This window comes from Ischnura elegans, chromosome 3 (genome assembly GCF_921293095.1).
Source record: "Ischnura elegans chromosome 3, ioIscEleg1.1, whole genome shotgun sequence".
Classification (NCBI taxonomy): domain Eukaryota; kingdom Metazoa; phylum Arthropoda; class Insecta; order Odonata; family Coenagrionidae; genus Ischnura; species Ischnura elegans.
Window position 1 is genome coordinate 37,650,438 of NC_060248.1, and position 24,081 is coordinate 37,674,518.

Genomic DNA, 24,081 nt, shown 5'->3' on the forward strand with positions numbered 1-24,081 from the left:
ACTTTTTAAAAACGTATCAATGTTCCCCACATTGAGAGACAGAGGAAATGTCAAACTTCTCTAGAGTTTTGCATCGTCGATGAAGCTAGGAGTAATATCGAAAGTGCGTGCCGTGATATGAGAAAAAACTTTCGTAATTATGCTTTTAAGATTGAGAACTAGTATGACTTGCTAGAGGCCCCATTACGGAGTCAACTTTATTTCGAAATGTAAGGGAGCGTTTTATGACGAGGCAGTTATTTTGGAAAGTCGAAATTTCCATTTTCAGCTCATTTGATGGCACATGAAACGTTTTGCTTTTCGAAAGTTCTTCTAGGCTAACAAGTTGAGAAATGTGACTTGTACCAAATTAATGCTTAAGCTATTTGAGTGGCTTGCTGAACGAAGCGAATCTGACGGAGACTAATAATAGCGTTGACCGTCTCTTCACCAAGGTGTAATTCGAATGAAAGGGCTCATTAAGCAATATGCACCAAGAAGTCACTTCTAAGGAGCGCTCCAAAATTATTTTGCTTGCACTACTTTTTTCAAGCACTTCTCAATTTTGCGACGCTGAAGAGATAATGATTAAGGTTTTCGACATCATATAAATTCGAAAAAAAACATGGATTTTCATGGAGGCATGAATAGATTCTGCATAAAAACAATCAATTAATTTGCTAAGTCATTCGTTCAAGAAATTCTGAAATTTAAAACCCTTTTAAGGTATTATTGTCTTACACATTTCTTTCAGCTTTTCTTAACACATTTCCACTTTGTGGTAGTTCTAAGATTATTAGCTGTTTACCAATTCCTCAACGTTATTTCTGGAACATCTATTTTTCGAATAATCATCAGTAAGTTATCTAAATCTGCATAATTTATATAGCAATGAACGATTATTAATAAGAAACTATATTTTGTAATATTTGCACGCTGAAATTGCTGCTGGATTTTTTACCGACTACCTTTAAAGCTGGGCCTGTGACAGAATTTACCATTATTTTTTTGATAAATTATTCTCGGGTTCTCATCCAGGTTAATTCTTGCGTATAATCCGACGTTGAAGTTTAGTTTTTAATAGAAATTGAATATTAAAATAAATAAGAATCACATTAATTAAGGAAGCCATAGAGATCCGCCTCAGTACCAAAAATTTCAATCGGAACACCGGCTTTCATCTTGGCAATACATGAAGACCTGTAATCAGCTGTATAAAAAACATAAGGGAAGAACATGAAGAATTTCAAAAGACCTACAGCCAATCGGACGACACATCAGCCGTATTGTTGTCCTCGGTAAACGGTCGTATCCGTTCAGTGTGATACTGGACTTTTCAAGAGTAACACGGCCTTGGAGATGGGAAAAAAGCCGTCTCTCGAAACATCGACTTATACGACAGAATTAACCTGGCTGAGAACCCGAGAAGAATTCATAAATAGTATCCACCAGGAGAAAGTAAAATCATTTATTATTTTTTTGCTTTCCTTCAAGTCTGATTTACCCCTTTGCTATCCATGGAGTAGTTATGAAGCCATGAATCTCAAAACTGCGTAAGTCCTGGAAATGGGAGAGAAAAAATGTAATGTATTTATTTGAGGTATTAAAAGCGCTTCTTTAATTTTTCACGAATGGATGGAGCATTCAGTTACGCATCGATGCATATGGAAGAGTTGCAGTGATGGCTTAGTTAGCTATCAAGATGCACCGTGAAATTGGATTGCCCCTAAAATTTTCTGATTGTACAAGTGCTGACTTGGAAATTCCGGCATCATATGTTTCTCCTAAAAATAACATGAGACACATACGTACGAGCTTCCTATGATTCAGTGATTGTAAAGTTGAGTGAATAAAGTTTTTGGAGATAAGCAGGTATAAGTTTTCCATGTAATGATGGCACAAGAACTTTATTAATCGGGTGAAAATAATAGCTCATAAACCCTTTTTTTATTCAGCTGGAGTCCAATAGCCATATTTTATGACCGCAATTCTACAATTCTGCAATGCTACAATGCTAATCTAGTGTATCAGGCTCCTTGGCTGAAATTTTATGCGGACCAAATTGGTGAGGAAACATTGCTTTAGCTATGCAATGATTTTGCCACATTAACTAGCATAATATGTGGTTGGGCTGAGGGTTTATTCTAGAATATAACTGAAATATACCCATTCACTTAAATGTTGCGTTGATGTATTTTCAATCCCTTCCGATGACAATGCTTTTCTCTATTTTTATAGGTTCCTCCTTTCGTGGACTTCGTCGCAACGTGGCTGGCCCTTAGCAACAGCTTTTGGAACCCTTTTCTCTATTGGCTTCTCAACAACAACTTTCGCCGAATTAGCAGGGAGTTGTTAATATCGAAGGTATGTGTTTTTGGTAATATAATACACCAAATGAGTACTAAGATGCGCAAATTTATTTTGACGCCTCAGATGAGAAGTTGTTGGTTAAAGCTAAATCTGTAGAGTTCTCTCCCCTTATCTTTGTGAGTAAGAGGTGAGCATGAAAACTTTGGGGACCTGGGGCTGGTGTCCTGATATTCGGGTTCACGCAAACCATATAGAATTCACTGCGTTATATACGTAGATAAATTTTCGGAAATAATACATTTTTCCTTAAACAAATGCGATATTTTTCAGTGCAGCATACATTTTAATTAATAAAATTGCCTGTTTGCGTATTCCTATGGCCTTTACAGCTGTATTGGCGGGATTAATTCTCAATAACTCCCAGTAAGGCCACTCAAGCCTCATAGGTCGAAGGGTAGGAGCAAGACGAAAGGTAGGCCACGTGATGGTGTCATGTAAAAAGATACTGTTGGAATGAGAGAGGCAAATTCAACCAACTATCTCTCCCCTGAAAGCATAAAGTACAACCAAATGAGCCTCGCAAATTCATCAAACGGAACTCGTCCGCGAAATACGGGTGTCGTTTACTTATATATTTAGTTATAAGACCCTATTTACCTCAATCAAATTTTTAAAATTTTATGCTTTAAATATAATATTATTATGCCAGTAATGGATTTCTCTGAATTTTTAAGAGAGGTTTGAGCTCCAATGGTCAATCACAAAAAAGTCAGTCCTCTCTGAGATTCTATCTCAATTTTTGAATCATGGTATTTAAGCAGGACCCCGTAGCCCCTGGTTTACGAGAACCAAGGGTAATTATCGCTCGAGATCAACCCCATGTAAGAACTATGAACTCAATTATTTTCTAATGGGAGATATATTTTGCAAAAATGAGGGTATTTTCTTCTCGTTATCAACTTCATCTATGAAAGTATTACGAATGCTCCCAACATTGACCATAGATGATATTTCTATGTCCTTAATGGTGAAGTGTTTCCTCATTTCCGGTCCATGTTCGTAAGAGGTGGTAATGTTTGTTAGTCCCCAAATGGCTGCCGACACGTGGAAAGATATTTCAAAAATCTTCACCTACCCCTCATTGCTCTACAAATTGTAAATTAATTATAATACTTTTTCCCGTGGTAAATATTTTCATCATCCCAATAAACCATAACCAAATACAATGCATTTGCACTTTCTTTAAAATGACTAAGGCAACACTAATTAAGCTCGGATTAACATTTACCTCTTCATTTTTAAGCCCATGAAAATATAAAAATGGATTACGTATCCTTTCATAAGCAGCCAGGTAAGACAAGAAACTTGGAGTGGGAACATAAGTTGGCCTCATATCAACTTTAAAAGCATTTTCAATTATTATAAGCATTTATTATTATTCATTAGGCCTCTCATGAATTTTAACAGCATATCACCTTTAAAAGACCTCATATCATAGGGCAAGTTTTTGCGGGTAGTATCTCGGTGCCCATGTTATTCCTATTGTCAGTGGTCAATTTCTTTCATGGCTACGACGCGTCGTTCCAATGTTTATTGATATTTGACATGTACATAATCGACGCGGCGCTAGAGCTCTTTGACAGAGGGTAATTCTCAATTATAGTTCTTTCTAAATGACCCTCCCCTAATATTTTATCTCTGTCATCCCCCGACAACAGATCCCGTTCCGGCGGTGGTGGAGGACTCACCTGCGTCGCCGAGGAGTCGCCTCGTTACCCGCGGATGGCTACGGCCCCCCTCGGTGCTGCAGCGGTCGCCAGGCGGTCGTCCTCGGCGGCGGCCACGTTGGCGGCGTCGCAGGGGTGGTGGGCGGAGCGTGCGCGGGTGGTGCTGCCCCCGGGGACACGCCCGAATCGGAGGCTGCCGACGCCCTCGGCGTCTCCATCGGATCGGCCACCAAGGACCCCGAGGAGGGAGAGAAACACTGGGGAGAGATCCTGGAGCGCACCGTGTCCAGCAACAGCCTGCAGGCGCTGCAGAGGATCTACGGCGTCCAGCACGGCCCCGGACGGAAGCTCCGATACCACAACCACCGGGTCCCCCGGCCCCTGCCCCCCACGCCAAAGTCCCCCGCGGAGCCCGACGGCGAGACGGAGTCGCAGGCGGGCGAGGAGAGCCCGGCCCCCGCGACTCCACTGCCCCCGCCTCCGCCCCCGCCGCCCCTGCCGCCCCTCCCTCTCCCGCACCACTACCACCACCTGGGCACCTGCCCCCACGCCAACCTCAACAACATCCACCCGATGGATCTCTAAGGGAAGCCATGCTGGGTGGTCCATATGATTGATTGTTTAAACCCCGGTGGGGAGGATTATTCTATGTATTTCCGAATGAAAATGACCGCTTTCGGAGAGCTGTTGGATGTTCAAATGAATCGTTCAATGAGTCATTCATTTCTCGGAGTAACACCGATGGTACGATGGAAATGAACCGTTCCCGTGGAAGTGAGCCGGTTCTCGCTCGCAGTAAGCGGTCACTCATTGAATGTCTGAACAATGCTCTGTATTTGGCTAAATCTGTGACGTCATCCGAAGATGAAGCCGAATTCAGAAATGCATCATGGCCCCCCAGGTCCTTATGTTGGCCAATCGTACTGATTTGACCCGTGGTGAAACCTGGTTTGTGTCAAATCAGCTATTGGAGTATCTGCGGAAGCTTTCTTGAGGAAACCTCATCTTTTAAACATTGTTACAGGTGGTAAAATTCCTCTGTCCCATTTTCTTGGGCTGCTCAATTGTAATTAAAGTAAGTTCGAATCCATGTTGGGGACAGATCACATTAATTTTGAAATGGCATTAGATTTTCCACTCGTTCTTTCTTCAAAGGCAACATTCTGGTTTCAAATCAACATTGATACCTTCGCATATGGATACTTAATGAAACTTCATCTTTTAAACAGCAAAAAAGGTGCAGAAGTAACCCTGTACCATTGTTTTGGCTGCTCAATCGTAAAACGATGCCGAAGTTGGAAACGAGACCGGAAATTTTTGCTGATATTCGACATAATTGTTTACATCACAATCGGGTTTCGGTTTTGTCAAATCGTTACAGGCAAAAGTCGGATGTAAAATCCATTTTGAAGTTTTTGGAAAAGCTCTCTTGGGGAAAAGTCATCTTTTAAAGATTTCTTCTGGATCACAAATATTTTTGAACTGCTCAATAGCTTACGGGAGGATGTAGAACAGGTCGCCGTCATTACGAATTGGAGAGATCATGCTCTTAATTAATTAGTTGCTCTTGCTTCAGCGTTAAACATCTGATATCTGTGAAGAAACTTCTTCTTTAAAGCGTTAAAGAAACTTGGCAAAATCTTTTTAACTTTGCTGCAGGTGCATAAAACTGTTGTTACTCTTCTGGGATGCATAATAATAATAATAATATAATTATGGTAAGGGAAAAATAAAAAAGGTGTAATGGCTGTCAAAGCAGATTCGCCAAAATTATTGTTCATGGCGAATGGTTCTTTTTTCGGTGACTGCTTTGGGAGTATTTGTTTATCACTAACAGATGAGCCTTCTTCGATCACTGTTAAACTACCGCTACGGATTACCCTTGCGTGTAGATGACGTCATGTTTTGGAAGAAACGTGGCCGCCTCTAGTCAAGAGGAAACACCTCCGTTCTCCGTGTCGACTTGGGAAGCAGTGGTATGCGTAAAGTAAGGATATAAGGGTCTTTCTGACTCTATGTGCAAGTCTAATGTCAAACCTCTACTTGTAACCGTCTTAAGATACTTTTCATGTACCATCTTTCCTAATTTCGTGGAATCGAATTTGCCGAAACAACTATTGTCTGGGAACGCGAAAATCTACGGGGTTTAATAGAATAACTCTATAATCTCATATTTTTCTCCAAAGCCCAAGGATGCATTCTGAATATCATTGTTACCTGCTATTCTGCGCAGGTTTTAGACACATATGGCTCATTTGAGTTAGATATTATATCTCTAACTACGGTGATAATGACCGAACTTCGTGTGATTTATTGTTTTAGCGCAGGAGATTAGTTTTACTTGGAAGCTCAAACATTTTATGCTGAGTATATTTTATGCATTATTATGTTTACAATCCTCTGTGTCTTGAATACACTCCAATGTATTTTAGAAAGACCTTTTGCATTGATTTTTTGATTAATCATGTTTTTCCAAACCTGTAGATGTTCCTGAATATCCAAGATGGCGTAGTACGTTACTATTTATGCCCTAGGAAGTCATATTTGTGTGAGTACGTAAACTCCGAGGTTAAAATTAAGAATTCTACCGAAAAATGCACTGCTAGAAAGTGAATGAGATTCTTGATACACCATTTCGACCACAGTTTAATAGCATGCTCCAGGTTACGCATGATTTAGAATTATTTTTGATTGGCTTAGTATAGGGAGCGATATTTTTCCCGCGAGAAATTTTACGCATCGTCAAAGATTGCTACTGAAGTCATTCTCTGTTAAATTGAAAAAGCATTACAAACCAGTTTGTTTTCCGAATATATGCTTGCATATGAATTTTCTCGGCTTAGTATAGAAAATTGATATAGCTAAAGCTTGTTGAGCTGATTTTAGTGGAGTTAACGTATTATTAAACTAAATTCTGTGATTAAATTTGTGACGTATAGCGAAAATCAGGAAAGCAAAAACATTTGACTCCATAATGAATCTGCACGGTGATAGTACTAAAATTAAAGTTTTATTCAATATTCTGCCATTGTGATTTACTCCATTTTTTCGTTGCAATATCACACTTAATGAATCATAAAAATTGCGATATATCTGTCATTTCCATGGAAATGACGTTCCTCAAATATTTCTTCAGAGAAATACAAAAATTTGATAACCGGATGATATTGCAGAGTGCTATTTCAGCTTGTGCAAGCATGATTTATTGTAGGTGTCTAAAGGTACTTGCGTTGCATTTTTTTGGTAGGCAGAAATGATATGCCTATGGCTGAATGAGATAATAATGCATTGAAGGATTGAAAACCTTTTTTGCATATGAGTAAAAACAGTAGAAGTTCGGAAATATAATTGAAAATGTTTGGTCAGGCAGCTAACTACTCGTTTTCTCGTATCCAGTGGTAAAAAAACTGGTTCATAGTTTTATTATTGTTAGTAAAGAATGATGCTCCTTCTTTATCTTTATCCTAATCTGATTTGCATAATGCTACCTCGAATTCCATCTTTCGACTTACTTTTCTATTAGCTTAGATGAATATGGTTTTATAGATTATTTGGTTAATAAATTTTGGCATGAAAAATGGATATATCGCTACGTTTCTGTATCACAAATGGAGATTTTAGTATTAATATGCGACGTAACTGAGTATTTTAGCAGCATTTGATTGAATTTATTGGACTGACAAATTAATTAGACCAGATTTTCGAAATTCTTGTACTACGAATAACCTTTCAACGTTTCTTACTGATTACAGAGTTACGATACACTGTTAGACTCCTCCTCAAGTGATTTCAGTTGCATTTAAGATTGGACAAACCAAATCCTTTTTATTATAAGTTATTCCCGTAGTAAATTTTGGTGAGTGTGACTGGTAACATGATGTAATTTTTATTTTCTTATCCTATTTGTGTACCAAGAAACAATAATGCGATTCAAAGTCTTCCCCTTAAAGACAAAAAAGGATTTATTTCACTTTACGATGGGATGTATCCCTCCTGTCTTCTTGTACGGTAGGATCGAACATTGTATTTGTAGGCCAGATTTAAAGCTTATCTCTCGGATGATTTCAAAATTTAATTGCCCCAATCACCTATCAACTCCACCGGAATTAAGGGTGCTCATTTATTTTATCCTCTCACAAAGGACTACTAGCGGCTGCTAGTTATGCTGCAAGACTGCTTATCTAAGGTGAATGACCGTTTGGGGGATGAAGTTAAAAATAAATTTTCTGTAAGGAGGACAACTCGGATAATTCATCCCCTTTAGCAAGACAAGTACTCCAGTCTTTTGTGGTTCATAGTCTTTCTTAAAAGACTATGTCTCGAACTTGCGGGCTCACGTACGGTGATTTTCGTTTTCCCATGCCCAAGATCGATAATGCAAGCCCTGGTAACTACTTTTTTTCAGATAAAACGTGTACCGACATCAATCGATTGACATTTTTATGAACCAATTATGATGAATATGCGCTCGTACATATTCGTAATTTTAGATTTTCTAATACTAGGAAAGGTATACTCCATGTGCATTTTCGGGAAGGGAACGTATTTCACATATTGTAGTTAACTAATTGCAAATGTCAACTATTGACATTTGATATATTTGAGATTATTTTTTCCAAGGGGTAATTTTTCGCAGCGGTAATTATGTTACCGATGTACATAAAGCGCTAAACGCTTTAAACTTTTTTAGAGAAAAGTAAGTGACTTTTTTCGCCCTCATTAACATCAGTAGAAAAATCGGTAATGAACCCCCATCTTTCACACTCGCCTTCATCCTAATTTAAGCCAGAGCGGTAACTTCTGCAGTCAAGCCCTTCCGGCATATTCAAACTCCATTTTGAGATCTTAGCTTACGTAGTTTTAGTATTAAATTTTTTCGTGCACAAGGAAGCTAATGAATGGAGAATGTTCTAATACCAACGGATTCCATAGCATGCGTACATTCTTGTTCCAGGTTGTTAAATTTTTGGTTTATTATGTATTTCTCTGATATTTTAAACGAGCTTTTGCTTACTTACGTTTTTAATTCCCTAACAAAAATAACACTCTTTTATTGCTTTGACATGATTAGGCCTATTGCATTGGTTTAAAATTTGCTGGGAAATTAATTCGTTGCAATTTTCCATACCTTGAGTGATAGGTTTTTTAGTTTATTTTACTTTCAGTAACAAGTGTGCTATTTCACCCAAAGATATAATGACTAATCTTTTTTATTTTTTTCTTCGTCCTTGGCGTATTACAGATACATTGCCGAAGTAGTTACTGTGAGTTGAATTTCATAGAGAGCCTGATTCCTTCATTTCCACAGTCAATAACTGGTAGCTATTTGTAGTGATGACTTTTCCTCTTTAGGAATACTCTCACTTTTTGTCTTGAACTCACATCGCACTTCCTGCCTCTTCTGAAGTTATACGATTTCCGACGAAGATCACCCATGAGTATTTTAATAATATAGGAATTAGTGTCAGTGTTCTTGGGATACAAATTCAACCAGATTAAGGAACTAAAATAGTCGTGTAATAATGGTCAGTAGGATATAAGTGATGTGCGGGAAGCATTTATGTAGCTTTGAGAGTCTATGGTGTACACTTTCAAATCAATCCGAGGACATCTTTTATTCCCTCATCAATTTTCTCCTCGAGTGAATCCTAATGAAAATTGAAAAAATTGGCCTCTATTTTATTACGAATGGAGGCATATAAATGAGAAGTATGTTGATCATAATCCATTGTTTCTAACCTTTTCCATGGTGCCAACCTGTGGATATGTCAAAGTTTGTGAATTTCAAAGTTTTTTTTTCTTTCTGATTGCAATGGATGCTGGTGAAATTCCTTCATGACGTCAGTTTTAAGTCTTTTCTCGCTCTTATTCTTCTCTCCTAAAAGGCTGGCTCCTTTTAACAGTGACTTTGGTGCTACAAAGTGCGAGTGACGTGCTTACTTTACCTGTGGTTCAAAGTGTGTAACAAGCAATAACACTGCCCTTTAGCACATCATTCAGCAATATTTTTTTTATCCACTCTTATTTCATTTTTTATGAAGGCATGTTGACAAAAGCGATTAAGTTACTTCGTTCAAATGCGGAAACATTAACATTGTCTCCGGAAACTAATACATATAATGCCACCCGTCCACACAAATTTTGGTGGTAATTAATGGCATTAGCATTTGGATGATTTTCCGTGGAACCGTTGTTCATATGAAGTTAAACGTGCTCCCAAGGTCATTAATGGAGACTACATAATGATGTTCAATGACGCTCCAATGATATGCAAGTGCAGTGAAAATTTTGTATCTTTTTATGACTGATCAGTTGTGATCCAAGTATTTGTGACTGCGCCGTGATTACCGGTCTTGAAATTAAATATGTACTATTGCCGAAGTTTTTTTCCCATCTACAGATAGCCTTTAATGCCTCAGATGACAATTGCCTTTTAAGGTACTTCAATAAGTAGTCAACGAGATGGTAAATTTTCAGTGCTCCTCTGAAAGTTATTGAGTGTTATCCTTAACCACAGAGATTGTATTCGTGTTATGACAGTGTTCGGACAAAATCGCACAAATTAAAATGACACCTAGAGAAGACTTACAGTATGGACTCACTCAGTGTTTTCCGTGAGGGATATGAATGATGTGGTATTTTGTGACTCTCACCAGCTTCGTTATTAATTGATTGATGTGATGTTATGGCGAAAATTTTCCCTCTGAGGAGTTGTTTCACTTTAATATGAAACCAAGAAAGTTTTCGACGTGTTTTTTTTTCAGCTTCGACTAGGAATGTGAGATTATGCTCATATTCGCGCGTGTGTGTATGAATCTTTGACTGTTTCTGCTATTGGGTGTGCATGTGTGGATGCGAGATGTACGTGTGTTTCTTTTTCAGGCCAAATTTTACATGAATGTGGATATTCATATGTATCTGAGCACGTCGTTATAAAATATAGGAATAGTGCCAAGGAACTGGCAGCCTCCATTTGGCATTTGTTTCACTGCTTCCTCCTCATTCCCCTGCTAGCGATCGTTACGCTATCTGGTTGAAATCTCACACATTATCTTGACAAAATAATGCCTTGCGTTTTTTCTATTTCTACTCTGAATGTACCATAATTCTGCCATTTTGTGTTTTCTTGTACTATTTTATGACATATTTTATGCGAAGCTCCTCTCAATTCCTTATATCCTCTCTGAAACTGCATCTATAATTATATACCTCTATTACATTGCGGGCGGTATAACGGCATCGAACGTTATCATCTGGTGAATCGCCTCAGATGAGGATGGATCGGATGTATGTTCATTAGATTCGATACATGAGGTGTTACAGAGGCGATCAGGTTCTAATTGAAGAATTATAGAGGTTTTAGGGAACAAAAAGGAGTGAATGTTTTTTAAGAACATGGATCGCATTGTGTGTACAAAATATACTCAATCATTGCATGCCTAAATTTTGACATTTGTCCCCTTAAAACACATTTCCCCTACGGATAATTTCTATTCCTGCTCATTCAAAGGATTAAAAACATTACAAATTTGAACTGTTCCTTTTTGTATTTTGTATACAAGTGTAACTATTAACTATTCCGGCATAATTATAGGTGTAATTTGAATATTTGAAATACTTAGAAGTCAGCATAATGCTAGCAAATTTTGCTGTATGGGTAGAGGACACATGGTTTAGAATCAGATATAAACATAATCAAGAATCAATCGTAGACATGACTTTTTCCACCAACTCTCATAAAATTTTTATGGACAATCTGCTACTAGTTAAAAAAACTAAAAAAATCTAGGTTCCGTTGTTCTTTTAATTCCTTCGTTCCTCTGCTGGTAATTACGTGTTAATTAAGCATTTATTTTGCTGATCTCAAGTTCTTATGCATAGTTAACGTAAGTACACACATTTCACAACCAGAGTTCCCTTTCGTCCAGTTAAATCATTTTTGGTTCGAAAAATAATTCAAGTTCAACTTTCAAACTAATATTCCCAAAAATTTGAGGCTAGCGATGTAACCAACAAACTTGCCCTATCCTCTCTAACACTATCCAATATTATAATGGACATAGAATAATAGAATATGCTTCGGATATTTTGATCGAAGAACAATTGGGAGCTCATTTAATTACACGCGTTTAAAGCTATGTTAGTAGCCATACTATTGGTTAAGGTGCGAAATATTTTCTTTATTTTAATGTGAAAGTTATTAATATAAAATTAAATGATTGAGGCTACGTAATAAATAAAGCGAACGTAATGATAACAGTATAAAAACTTTTGTATGTTTTAAGCATCTGGAGGGCACGTGAACCCAGCCCACCCCCACCCCCAAATCCGCCTATGAATCCTCTTATTCATGGTGAAATAAAAACACAGTACTATTCCACAACCTTATATTTTTGCAGTCTACTAGTTTCAACGTTTACACCGTCATTATCAAGACTAACTTCCTCTTATGATACGCAGATGGAGTTTCTAGAAGATTTTGTGCAGATGAAGCACATATTTATTCTGTTATAGTACAGTTTAGTCATAAAAACACTACTGCACAGTATTAAGAAGTGACGACCTTAGCGCAGATCAGAACAGAGCACATTCAATAACTTCGAAAGACCAGGTAGGACTAATTTTTTCCCTCAGTTAGAAATATAGTTAAAAATAATTACGGTCAATTATGTTGAAACAATTTAAATCCATATACTCTGATGAAAATTCTATTCAGTATTTGTCATCTTCATTAAAATGCAAAGCAAAATTTATGGGGGAAAATCTCTTATCATTGAATAAAAACGAAGGTTTTTTTTTTTTTTGAACCTAAAATTAAAATGCTTTGTTATAAATTTCTTAAGCATCACGTGCAGTTAAACTGGGCTGGCTTGCAAATTTAGTACATAACTTTGGAGATTTAAAATAAATAAAAATCACCGCCAATGACCACGGAACGGTAAACGGCCAATTTAATTCTTTACGCATTTTTAAATAACTAATTAAAACTTTGAAACTAATTCTTAGCGGTGGTTAAGTCTTAAGTTTTTATTCAACTCCACATCAATCGAATGAATTAACAAATTCTTTATGACCGTACAATGGATTTCTTGCGGAGTCGATCACTCCTCGCCTTCAATTTGAAAATAAAATGAAAAAATGAAATGACATTAATTAATTGCTTTGGGGCTATACCTCTTAAGAACAAAAAATATGTACATTTTTTGAGAAACTTAAAATGGAGAAATGAACAATTTAAAGCTAACGTAATGAAAAAATATAAAGCATAAATTAATACACTTTTCACAATTGATAAAATGTAAATGAGTACCTTAATACAACATAAATTAATACAATAATCCAATGCAATGTAAATTAATAAAATACTAATTAACTTAAATTAAAATAATATTCTAAATATTTAACGCAAAATTATTTGAATTTTAAAGTACTTTTATCGTTATAGATTAAAAATATTTGGTAAATTATTTGACAAAAACAATTTGGGAAACGTGACGTGTGATATGTTATTAGACATCCAAATTACAATGGCTACCCCGTTTGCAGGCACTTCGAATGTCATTCCTTCCATCACAAGTCTCTCGCATTTTTTTCGCCTCTCCCATTGCAACAGTATTTCCGAAGTAATAGAGACATTTCCATTCCGACCTAAGAGAGGCTTTGACTTTTCGCATATTACCCGCTGAGATATTTCCACATCATACATCGAAGGCAAGGTGCGAATTCTCCAACGGCGGGGAATGAAAAAAAAAGCCTTGGGTGAAAGGAATGTTTTTATCATTTCGGAATCATAGCGGCATGTGTCTTTTATCCTAGTTGCACATCCAGGTCTCACACGCCCAATTCTACCAGGGACATGGCAGGTGTCATATGTAGTGGAGAATGGCTTTCTCGCCATCGACCCTAAATTACGACATTGCTGCTGCCAACATTCTTTTTCTGTGTATCGCGTATTGGCATATTTTGAACGCAATTTTGAAAATAAAGTCCTTTCCTCGATGTTATATGGATTGAATACGTTCAACTGCCAATTTTTGCCCCGTGACGAAAGAATTGGTATAAATCAATGCGCCTCGTTCTCGTGTAATGCTGAATTTCAGCACCAAAAACGTATTCAAATCACGGAAGCGGGAATTAATCACGACCATTAATCCTGTTGAGAGTTCTTTTTACGTAACGTCCAGTTAATGATTAGTCAAGAAGTTTTATCATTTGATAATTAGTAGACACCTGTCCGCTTCGACATATAATTTTGCCTCGATGATATTTCATGGTTAATTAATGCTGATCATAAATTACCCTCGTTAATGGATGCCTCATTTTTTGCTTTGATACATTTAATGCTCTTAATTGTTGCCTCTTTATTGAAGGATTTTTATTAGTGTTTTTTCACTCTCTCGTTGAAACCTCATTTCCAGCTGTGAGCGCCCAAAAATATTCTAATTTGATATTATTTTTCATGATTTTTTGGTTCATTTGATATAAATTACTCATTTAATTAGATTAATTTTCACTTTGCCGTCATAACCATAGTTTTATCACTTCAAGAATGTCTTGAATGTTTATAAAATTCCATTCACGTAAACTATGGATTGATTCTGCTACCCTATTATTCTGGACAAAAAATGAATCAGTAGAATCATTTGTTGAAGTTAATGTCGAGAATAGTTTTTATAGTGTTTCTTAATGATATTTGAGCGTACAATTTCATGTATGATTCCAGATTCTTCTGGTAATCCATTATTTGCGGACACAAGAGAAATGGGTACCTATTTATATGACAATATGTATATCTCAGATGTCTTCCTAAAATTTTGTCCTCAAATCTTGCCTTGCTGTGTAAATTTTCCTCAAACTACGGTTTTAGGGATCCTTTGCCCATGTATATTCACCAAAAATCTCTTTAGTAAAAATTTTTGGCAGCAAAGCTTAACTTTTTATCTGAGCTCATTCTACTTTTTCTCACCCCCGCCATTTAACAATACCCTCTAAATTTTTACCGCGCTGCTGCTGAAAAGATTCAAATTCCACATTACTTATGTATTTGCAGACGTTGCAAGTGATTATTTCGAAATGAACGATTCCTCTTTATAATCTAGCGATGGTGACTCGGCGTTCGTCGATATCTGGAATGGATGCAAACACTTCCCTCTGGAGTCTTGGCGCCATTGGTGAATAAATTTTTACGGACTCGTGATTCAGTTCTGTTCCTATCTTGCGTTATTTCCACGTCCTGGAATTTCAAATACTTGCCATTTGGGAACTCTTTCTTGGCGGAGGATGTTGAGGAATGAAATAAAAACGATGTAACAATGTCGTTAGGGAGAATTTATCGTCTTCGTTTCCGTCCTTAGCTCCGAAATTTTCGTACTTTGATGCATAGTATCCATGCTGAGTTATCCCGAAAACAAATCTGCGAGGTAACATTTTAAAATATGTGCTATATTTTTTTCTTGAGCCCCACTGTTATCCTTATCATGTGAACTTTTTCTCAAGAAATTTTTAATCCGTTGAGGAGAGGCACGAGCATCACCCATGGGTAGGGGAGAGCGGGGTAATAGCGTACACTTACGCATTTTTATTTTAAATCTTTCAATCGAAATGTTGACCATAGCAGTACGATTTATAAAAGATTTATTGCCATGAATTCCTCGGAGAACCCCAAGTAAAATAAACTTTTCCTAGGGAGACATACCAGGTTACTGCGCTAAAATTTGGTCTTGCTAACAGTATCACCTTATGGACTGCCGATCATCCCATATCAGAGCTTATTGGCAAGATTTAATGATTGAAATAATTGAATAATTTCTCTAACTCCACACAGCGAGTGGACATCAAATATTATTAATGGTGGACGGTCCAATTACGAGTATATTTTTAAGGGATTTCATACGGCGATAATGATAATGAATTGCCCTCATGCTCACATGAATCCATAATCCATACAAATTAATGCCCAATACTCACCATTTTCATATTTCGAATTTTCCCATAATTAGAGTTTGTGTGAGTCAAATTTGATTTATAAGTGTTGTGCATCCATCATGGTGTGTTTTACGTCACTTAAAACGTGACCTCGTAGTGTGTGAGAAAAATGTTTTAAAATTATCGGGAATTTAGAGGTGCGCTTTAATTCTTCCACTTCGTATTTCAATTGGAGGATGTCGTTTGAGAGATTGAAATAGGAGAAACGCTTAAAGGCAGCTGTAGTCCTCAATGGCGGTGAATTTCTCTTTGAACTGTTGCTTAAAAAGTTGGATCGAAAAGATTTCTCACACACGTCGCTATAAGCCAGAGTCTGTGACTAAAATTTGGATCCTATTTCCTGTAATTAAATGCAACACGTATTATAAAACCATCGTCTCTACTTCGTTATTTTGGAGAAATAAGAAATGCTTAATTTCAATATATCGAAGGCTAAGTTGTAACAACACGTATCTCAAAAATAGCAACTTTTTATGAGAGCAAAAAAACGATTTATGTTTTAATTACATATAATTTTAATTGAAATTAAAAACCAAAAATACATAAAACTGAAAGAAAGCATACATTTGCCAACAAAGAGTTGTTTTTCACTTGCATTTTACTTTTTATTAACAGTATTAGCAATATTAACTCAGACCGGGCAAATTTTGAGATACGTGTTGTTGGAACTTAGCCATCGATATCCAACCTAATCTAATAATTAATTTGCTTTTCATTCAACATATTCACTGACTGCGCAGACCATTACGTTATCCAGATTCCCTGATTCCTTTGCAAATTTTATTGTCCGTTGATTTTCTAACATCTACTTCTATGAACCTCGGTGAAATAACTGGAAACATAGTAACCTGGGAAGCGTCCGATAAATAAAAAAGGTTAGTGGTTCAATTCCCAATCAAGGGGATTTTCTCCCAATTGCCATTATTGTGAATTTCGCCGTCTTATACGCGGAAAGATAGTGTAAAATGTGCACTGAAGGGTTAAAATTGACATTGTAGGCTTAAACAACATTAATCATGACACAAGAGGAACAACCTGTTCAATTTTGTACCACTAGCATGTAAATATTGTTATCAGGAGGAAAGTCTTTGTCGAGGGAGAGGAGGGGGTGGAGGGGAAGTGTCTAGTAAGTGGTGCGGGCCGTACCTCAGCGGCGCCGCGGTGCGGGGTGGCGCCCTGGGGGGTGGATTGCATTACGACGGACGATATCTCGTAAACGCTTAGAGATAGGTTAAAACAAAAAGAAAATCGGCCCTGAAGTGCTTTACTTTTACGTTTTACATAGGGATAGCACTTTTTCTGCTCCATAAAACTCAATTGAGGGTCCTCAGTACTTAGGGCCCTTGGGGCACGGGTTGCCGTTATTTTAAAGTAACCAAATTTTAATATGTGAATATAAACTTCATTTGGATCATTTTGAGACTAGGAAAACATAACTTTTCGCAATTATGAAAAATAAGGGCCGGCCTAATGCACATATTACGACTGATTTGTTGCTAATGGCTGGTAAGAGGAATTCACTGAAATATACTTTTGGCGGCCATCGATTTTCTGGTGGGCTCACCATTCCTTGCCCTTGCGTTTATGTCGTACTGCATTCCATTTCCTCTCATCCTCCCTTTTCTTCGTAACATTCCTTCGCCCTATATCCTCTTTCAGCATTCCATTCAGCCTCAATGCTCCTTTTATCAGGATTTGTTAGCTCCTCAGAATCCATGCCTCAAGCCAGCTGCCTCATCCCCTTAACCTTCTAGCTACTAATCCTATTATTACCCTCGTCATTTTTGCCTGTATTCACGCATCCGAGGCCCACGGGTCACATTAATAATGTTTCTATAAATAGGCTTTTAAACCAATCATCGTAGTAGCAACGGTGGGAGTCAAGAGTAGATTTTTTGTAGTAAACATGATGGTTGCACACAATCGCCAAATAGGTCCTTGAACTTTGTCTGTTTAATCTAATTGCTACGAAGGAGATAAGTATCCATATTCTCGCAAACATTTTTTTTAATATCTATTTTTTTAACACGATTTATCTTTCTTATCTTGCATTTTATCTCTCCGCCAAATTCATTTTTATGGATATGCCTGTGCCACTAATGAAACAGCTTATGTCTGTATTTATTAATCCTTAAGTATGATTATGAAGCTTGATTTAACTTAAGATGAAACCGGTGGCGTTACAACAGATGAAACCAAAAAATAGGAAGGGCTATTGAAGATTGAAAATACGTAAATAGAAGTAGTGGATACCGAGTATTACTCGTGAAAATTTACCGCAATGACTTGGAGAGATACTCGTTCAATGGAAATTATCGAAAAAAAAGATGTGCTAGCAGCCTCCATACGATACATTTCATTCAAATAAACACTGAAATACGAAGTTATCAACGGTAGATGTCATAATATATTTGATGACCCCCACATTTCATAGGAACACAAGTGATAAAATGCTGAGTGCTTTAATTTTATCGCCCAAATCTAATTGATTACATCATTTTCAGTTTCACTATATGACAATTTCATCTTAAATCACTTGACCCTTCAACATAGTGGATGATTTTGGCGATATAGCGTTCTGAAATTGATTAGTGAAGGGTAGTGTAGATATCATAATGTTTATCACTAGGCTATTAAGGGATAAATTTCCCATTTTTATTAGCTCGAATATTGATTGCAGAAATTTTTAATGTATTACTTTTAATTTGACAACAATGCATGGTCAGCCCAATGTCGTTTTGTGATCTTAGATGTACCACGTACTTTAGCTTTTAAATAAATAATACTTCATTGGCGAAACACAGTATTAATGAAGATCACGCCATTAGATGGGGAGATGCAAAAATCCTTTGCCGCTCACAAAGCTACTGGGTCTGCAAAATTAAGGAAGCCATCTGGATCCGCCTCGATTCAAAAAAACTCAATCGTGATACTGGCTTTCACCTTAGCATGACATGGAAAACTGTAATTAATTATGTAAAAATATAAGGAAAATAGATAAAGAACTTCAAAAGATCAAAGACCATCAGCCAATCGGACGACACCTGAGCCCCATTGTTGTACCCGCCAAATGATCTCAATTCGGTTCAGTGTGAAATTGGATTTTCATACAGTAAGGGCCCGCGCGCACTGGCAACTTTTACAAAGCAACCATTTAGTTTCTTTGTGGAAGTTCAAATCAAACACACGGCATTGACTGTGGCCTCGCTCACGGGCGACTTTTTAGATGCGGCAATTAAAAAGTCGCTCGTGCGCGGGGCCACAGTCAATGCCGTGTGTTTCATTGGGACTTCCTCAAAGCAACTAAATAGATGCTTTGTAAAAGGTGCAAGTGCGTGGGGGCCCTAAACGCCTTAAGAATGGAAGATAATTTGTTTTCTGAAACGTCGGCCAATACGACTGAATTAACCTGGCTTAGAGCCGGAGAAGAATTCCTAAATATTACTTGCTTAGTGCTAACGCTTAGATAATAATTAAAATACTCTTTTAGGGTAATTATCCTTGGCATCAATAATTACCTACCCATTTATGAAATGCGTACATCTGGGAATTTACCTGGTCCTTGCGTCAATCCAAGTTAGAGAGAGACTCCTCTCCTTCCCAATAATTTCTTTTTGAACTAAACGTAAAACTTCAGCCTTCAAATTGCGGAAATCCTTAACGACACGATTACAAATTAAATAGTAGAATGTATTCATTGGTTATATTCCAGGCAGTTGAATAAAAATTGATCAAGATTTCGACACCGTGAGTAGTCTGAGGTGGAAACTACGGTCCACGTTTATTAAATTGTGTGGATAGAAATATTATCATGAGTGATAACATACATTTCCACTTAGTGAAGTTTCATACTATGTTCTTTATAAATAAGTGGAATCTTTAATTTTAAAGCCTATTTGGCCTTACATGCATCGTACCAACCACGGAAAGCTCATTAAAGTCGACGTTTGGCAATGACTAAACTATAGGTCTAACCCCAAGCTCCATCGGTAGTTTCCCCATCCCTTTGACCCCTTATTCTTGGAGCCTCTCTCTTGCCCAAATCCACCTCTGCGGTACGTTCGCGAAAAGAGAAAATTGGAACGGAAGATAATTTCCCCTGGCACATTGCCGAAGGTTCGGGCCCGGGTCTCGCGTTTTGCGAGGATTGAACAATTGAAAGATTCGCGGCGCTTGTTAAAGGGGAGACGAAGTTCTACGAAGCGGCAAACCGCTCCCGGAAGGCACGGATTGAGCGGCACGAAAGAAATTATTAGCGTTCCTATTGATTTAAATTACTGCGTGGTACTACTGTACTAAAATATGGCATCTAAGAAGAAACTTTGTACTTGGTCAACTTTTTTCGTAGAGATATCGTGGAAGAGCAGATTAAATGATACAGAAAGATAATTTACTGTCTACATATCTTTAATGTTACTATCAGCATCAATTAATGGTGACTTAAAGTCGGTCAAAACTCGTGTACTAGACTCTGTGAAGTTTAAATTAGGTAGACAATACTTTCTTTTAATAGATAGATTTCTCCTTTCGTTCCTTCTTTCTTGCTTTCTTATTTAGATATCTTTGTGTATAATTTGTACTCAGCTATAATTTGTACCGCGCAAGTAGCGTATCTGACCGGAAAATAGGAGGTCCTGGGTCGATCACCCGCTAGGCCAAATATATATTTCACGGGAAATTCCATGTTTGGCTTAAATGTTTTGTATTGGCATTCTGACGACGCAACCGATACCTAAGGTCACTCTACCATTACGAGGACGCCTCCCTGCCGCTCAAATAGTCGTTTTTGCGATGAATTTGTCGTTTTAAATTTACTTTGTCATCCTCAAATTTTTCAGGGAATATACGCAGAGTAGACCATTGCCAACATTCGCTTGTGTCTTATTTTTGAAAATTTGACCAGAGTATTTTCTCGGATGTGGAATTTTTATACTACTACAGGCAAATGGCAACAAAGGTCTCTTTATATGCACTTATTGCATGCTGTAAGTTCATATAAGTGCATTCATCGTAAGTTTTGAGCGAGTAATTCGTTGCGAAAAAAAGCAAAAGATATCTTGTCAAGAGGGAATAACGTGCCCTCTAAAGTGAAGATTTGAGCATTTATTGAGAAATTTCGCGCCAAAATTTCAAAAGCCCGAATTCATTCCCGACTTATTTCGCTGATTTGTAAATATGGTATTAACATCACTTCCTTTCATCTATGATTATTTCTTTTAATCCATATAAATGGCCATCCCTCAACAATGATCCCCTTGTGCTTCGGTCAGGCTAAAAATAAAACCCTCCTATCCCTGGGATAACATAGCAATCAATCCGCCGTCTGGTTTCATATATCCTTTTGTTATTCAATAGAGTATGAATTTAATTCTCACCTACCAGTTTTCCTTTCTCCTTTTGATTTTACCTATGATTGAAGTTCAAAGCCGTCCCCATACTTATTCATATTACACCTATTCCATCCACTCAACAACATTTGGTAACTCTCGGTACATAATTTCATATTTTTTTCACCGAATTCCCCATACTTTGTATATACTTTTGCCTATCTCTTTCTAAAATTAATTAGAATTTTTGTAGCTAACAGATCTGATGCTTTTTTAAACTTTCCTCCCCACGAATATAGTTCTTTTATTTTCCTGGGTAGCATTGCCGCCTTTATATTTCAGTTGAGGGAGACATACGAAATATTCTACCTACTCCAGCCGCTAATCTTTTAATATGGTATTAACATCACCTTCTTTCCTAATTCCATCTCCTCCTTTCATTTACAATTATATTTAATTTGTATAAATGGCCATGGCTTAACAATGATCTTCCCTATGGATAATGTTCTTTTATTTTCCCGGATACAAATACCGTCTTTATGCTTCAAATGAGCGAGGCAATTGATATATTCCACCTACTCCAGCCGCTGATCTTTTAATGTAATATTAACATCACCTTCTTTCCTAATTCCATCACCTCCTTTTATTTACGGTTATATTTAATCTATATAAATGTCGATGTCTTAATAATAATCCTCTTGTAATTGGGTGAGGCCGAAAATATAATCCTATTACTCCTGGGATGATATTACAATCAATCCTCCGTTTAATTTCATTAATCCACGATTTGGATTTGCAAACAAACAGCCATTGAGGCACCAAGTGGCGTAAGTAGGAATATGCTTCGGGGGGATGAAGGGGGCATGTTGGGGCGACCCTTACCCCTAGGCAACGAGGGTCCCGGGAAAATTAAAAAAAAATTACATGCCTAAGAACACAATTTACACGAGGGATGAGAATGAAGGGGTTTCAAGTTATTTTCTTTTTAAACAGAGTTAGCTACAGAAATTGATAAAAGAAATACTCAAAAACTTGTTTGCCAAGGGATACGAGTGACTCACTGTTCTGTGCTGACATTCAGTGGACAATCAAATCACTATTAAATATCCATTTGATCTCGTTGGTTTTCTTTAACAAATTTCTGTTCTTAACTCTTAAAAAAAAAGTCATCACTTTTTACCCGTTGGCTTCTCACCCCCTCGCGTCATTTTGGCACTTAAAATTAAACTTTAAGCAGATGCAGATATTGCACGTCAAAACTAGACGATGGTATTAAATATTTTTTTAAATTTCTCAGAGGCTTTGAGGGGGGATCTATCCCCGTCATCCCTTCCATAGTTTCGCCACTGGGGGCAACAAAACATTATCTTTAGTATGACCAAAGCTTTTAATCACGCTACCTTCCTCCTCGTCCTCATCTTTCCTCGAGCTATTCGCGGAAATTCTGCCATCCCCTTGACCTTGCGCGTCTTCCACCTCCTGCCGGATTAGCCCGACCTCCTCTCCTGGGGACTCTTGTCTCCATATGAAAATATGAGGAAATTATTCCAACGGCGACCTAATCTCATCTTGCTCCCCCACGCTGGAGAATTCCTTATCTCTCTCCATCCAGTATTTTCCCGTAGAATTCGGGTTTTGAATAAATGATGATATTTTATTATTTCGCTTGAGGCGCTAAGAGGAAATAATCTGACTCGTTGCTCCTTCGCATGAAAGGAGACAAAAGAAGCGGGCTTTTTCTTCTGAGGAAATGGATTCCGGGAGCCGCGATGTGGTATTATCTAGTTGGATACCACGCACTCAAATAGTGTGAAAAAATTCTTTGCATTACTTACCATTGTAATGCAAACAGTTATGAGAAGAAGGTAAACTCGAATCAAACTCATTACAGACCAAATATTGAGTCTGGATTGAGATGTTAAATACATTTTTTTATTGCAATCGTGTTGGAATGAGGAATTTTTGTGCTGACTTTAAAACATAATCTCAAATGAGGGAAAAGCGAAAGCAATATTGCTCCACATAGCTACCTAGTAACTAAGAAAATTTGGTTGAAATTGAAAATTTTTCCCCATCTTAGCTGCCTCATTTAAGATTTTTGAGTTTTTATCACTATAATTTAGCTGATTACATGCTAAATGGTAGATAAATTTAAATCTTTTGGTCTTGAATAACTTTAAACTTTGAATATTTTTTCATTTTCAATTGTATATCATATACCTGAGTATTACGCCCTGATAGGACATCAAAACCGTGGTCGAAGGGGGATAAATTTTATGCAACAAGTTTTTATTTAATGTGACTTCAACGTTCCACAAAGGTACACCTAAAGGTATCAATTTGGAATTTTTTACTGAATGGTTGTTTTAGTTTTGATTTTTTAAGCTATATGTAGCCCCTCAAGCAGTTAAAATTGCTTTTTGTTTCGTACAGGAACAGCTAAAGTTCTGAACGGAAAACGTCAGTCAGATCTTCATAGGTGAACGCTCAAACTACCTACTACAAATCATAAAATAAAACAAATCATAGTGCAATAAAATAGGTCTATTTATTTTTTCCACATTTTGGTTTTGTTATAAGTATCCAATTGTCTGTATCGCATTCAGTAGACTTGCATTAAGTAAGAAATGATTATAGAATCGTATAAGTTTTCTTACGTATTTGTGACGAATCTTTGAGGGAGAAGTTAATTTATTAATATGTGTAGTCTTATTTAGATAAATAATATGAGATCAATACATTTTTGGATATAA

At 37.1% G+C, this 24,081-nt stretch overlaps 1 protein-coding gene across 1 annotated transcript in view; it reads left to right on the top strand.

The window, feature by feature from the left end:
• The window catches only part of LOC124155169 (5-hydroxytryptamine receptor 1), a 461,543-nt gene extending 456,942 nt beyond the window's left edge, over positions 1-4,601 (top strand). Inside the window, exons 7-8 of the mRNA XM_046528884.1 lie at positions 2,218-2,343; positions 4,008-4,601. Of these exons, the coding sequence (XP_046384840.1) occupies positions 2,218-2,343; positions 4,008-4,601 (720 nt within the window). The remainder of the gene's footprint in view (positions 1-2,217; positions 2,344-4,007) is intronic.
• Positions 4,602-24,081: the final 19,480 nt, after the last annotated feature.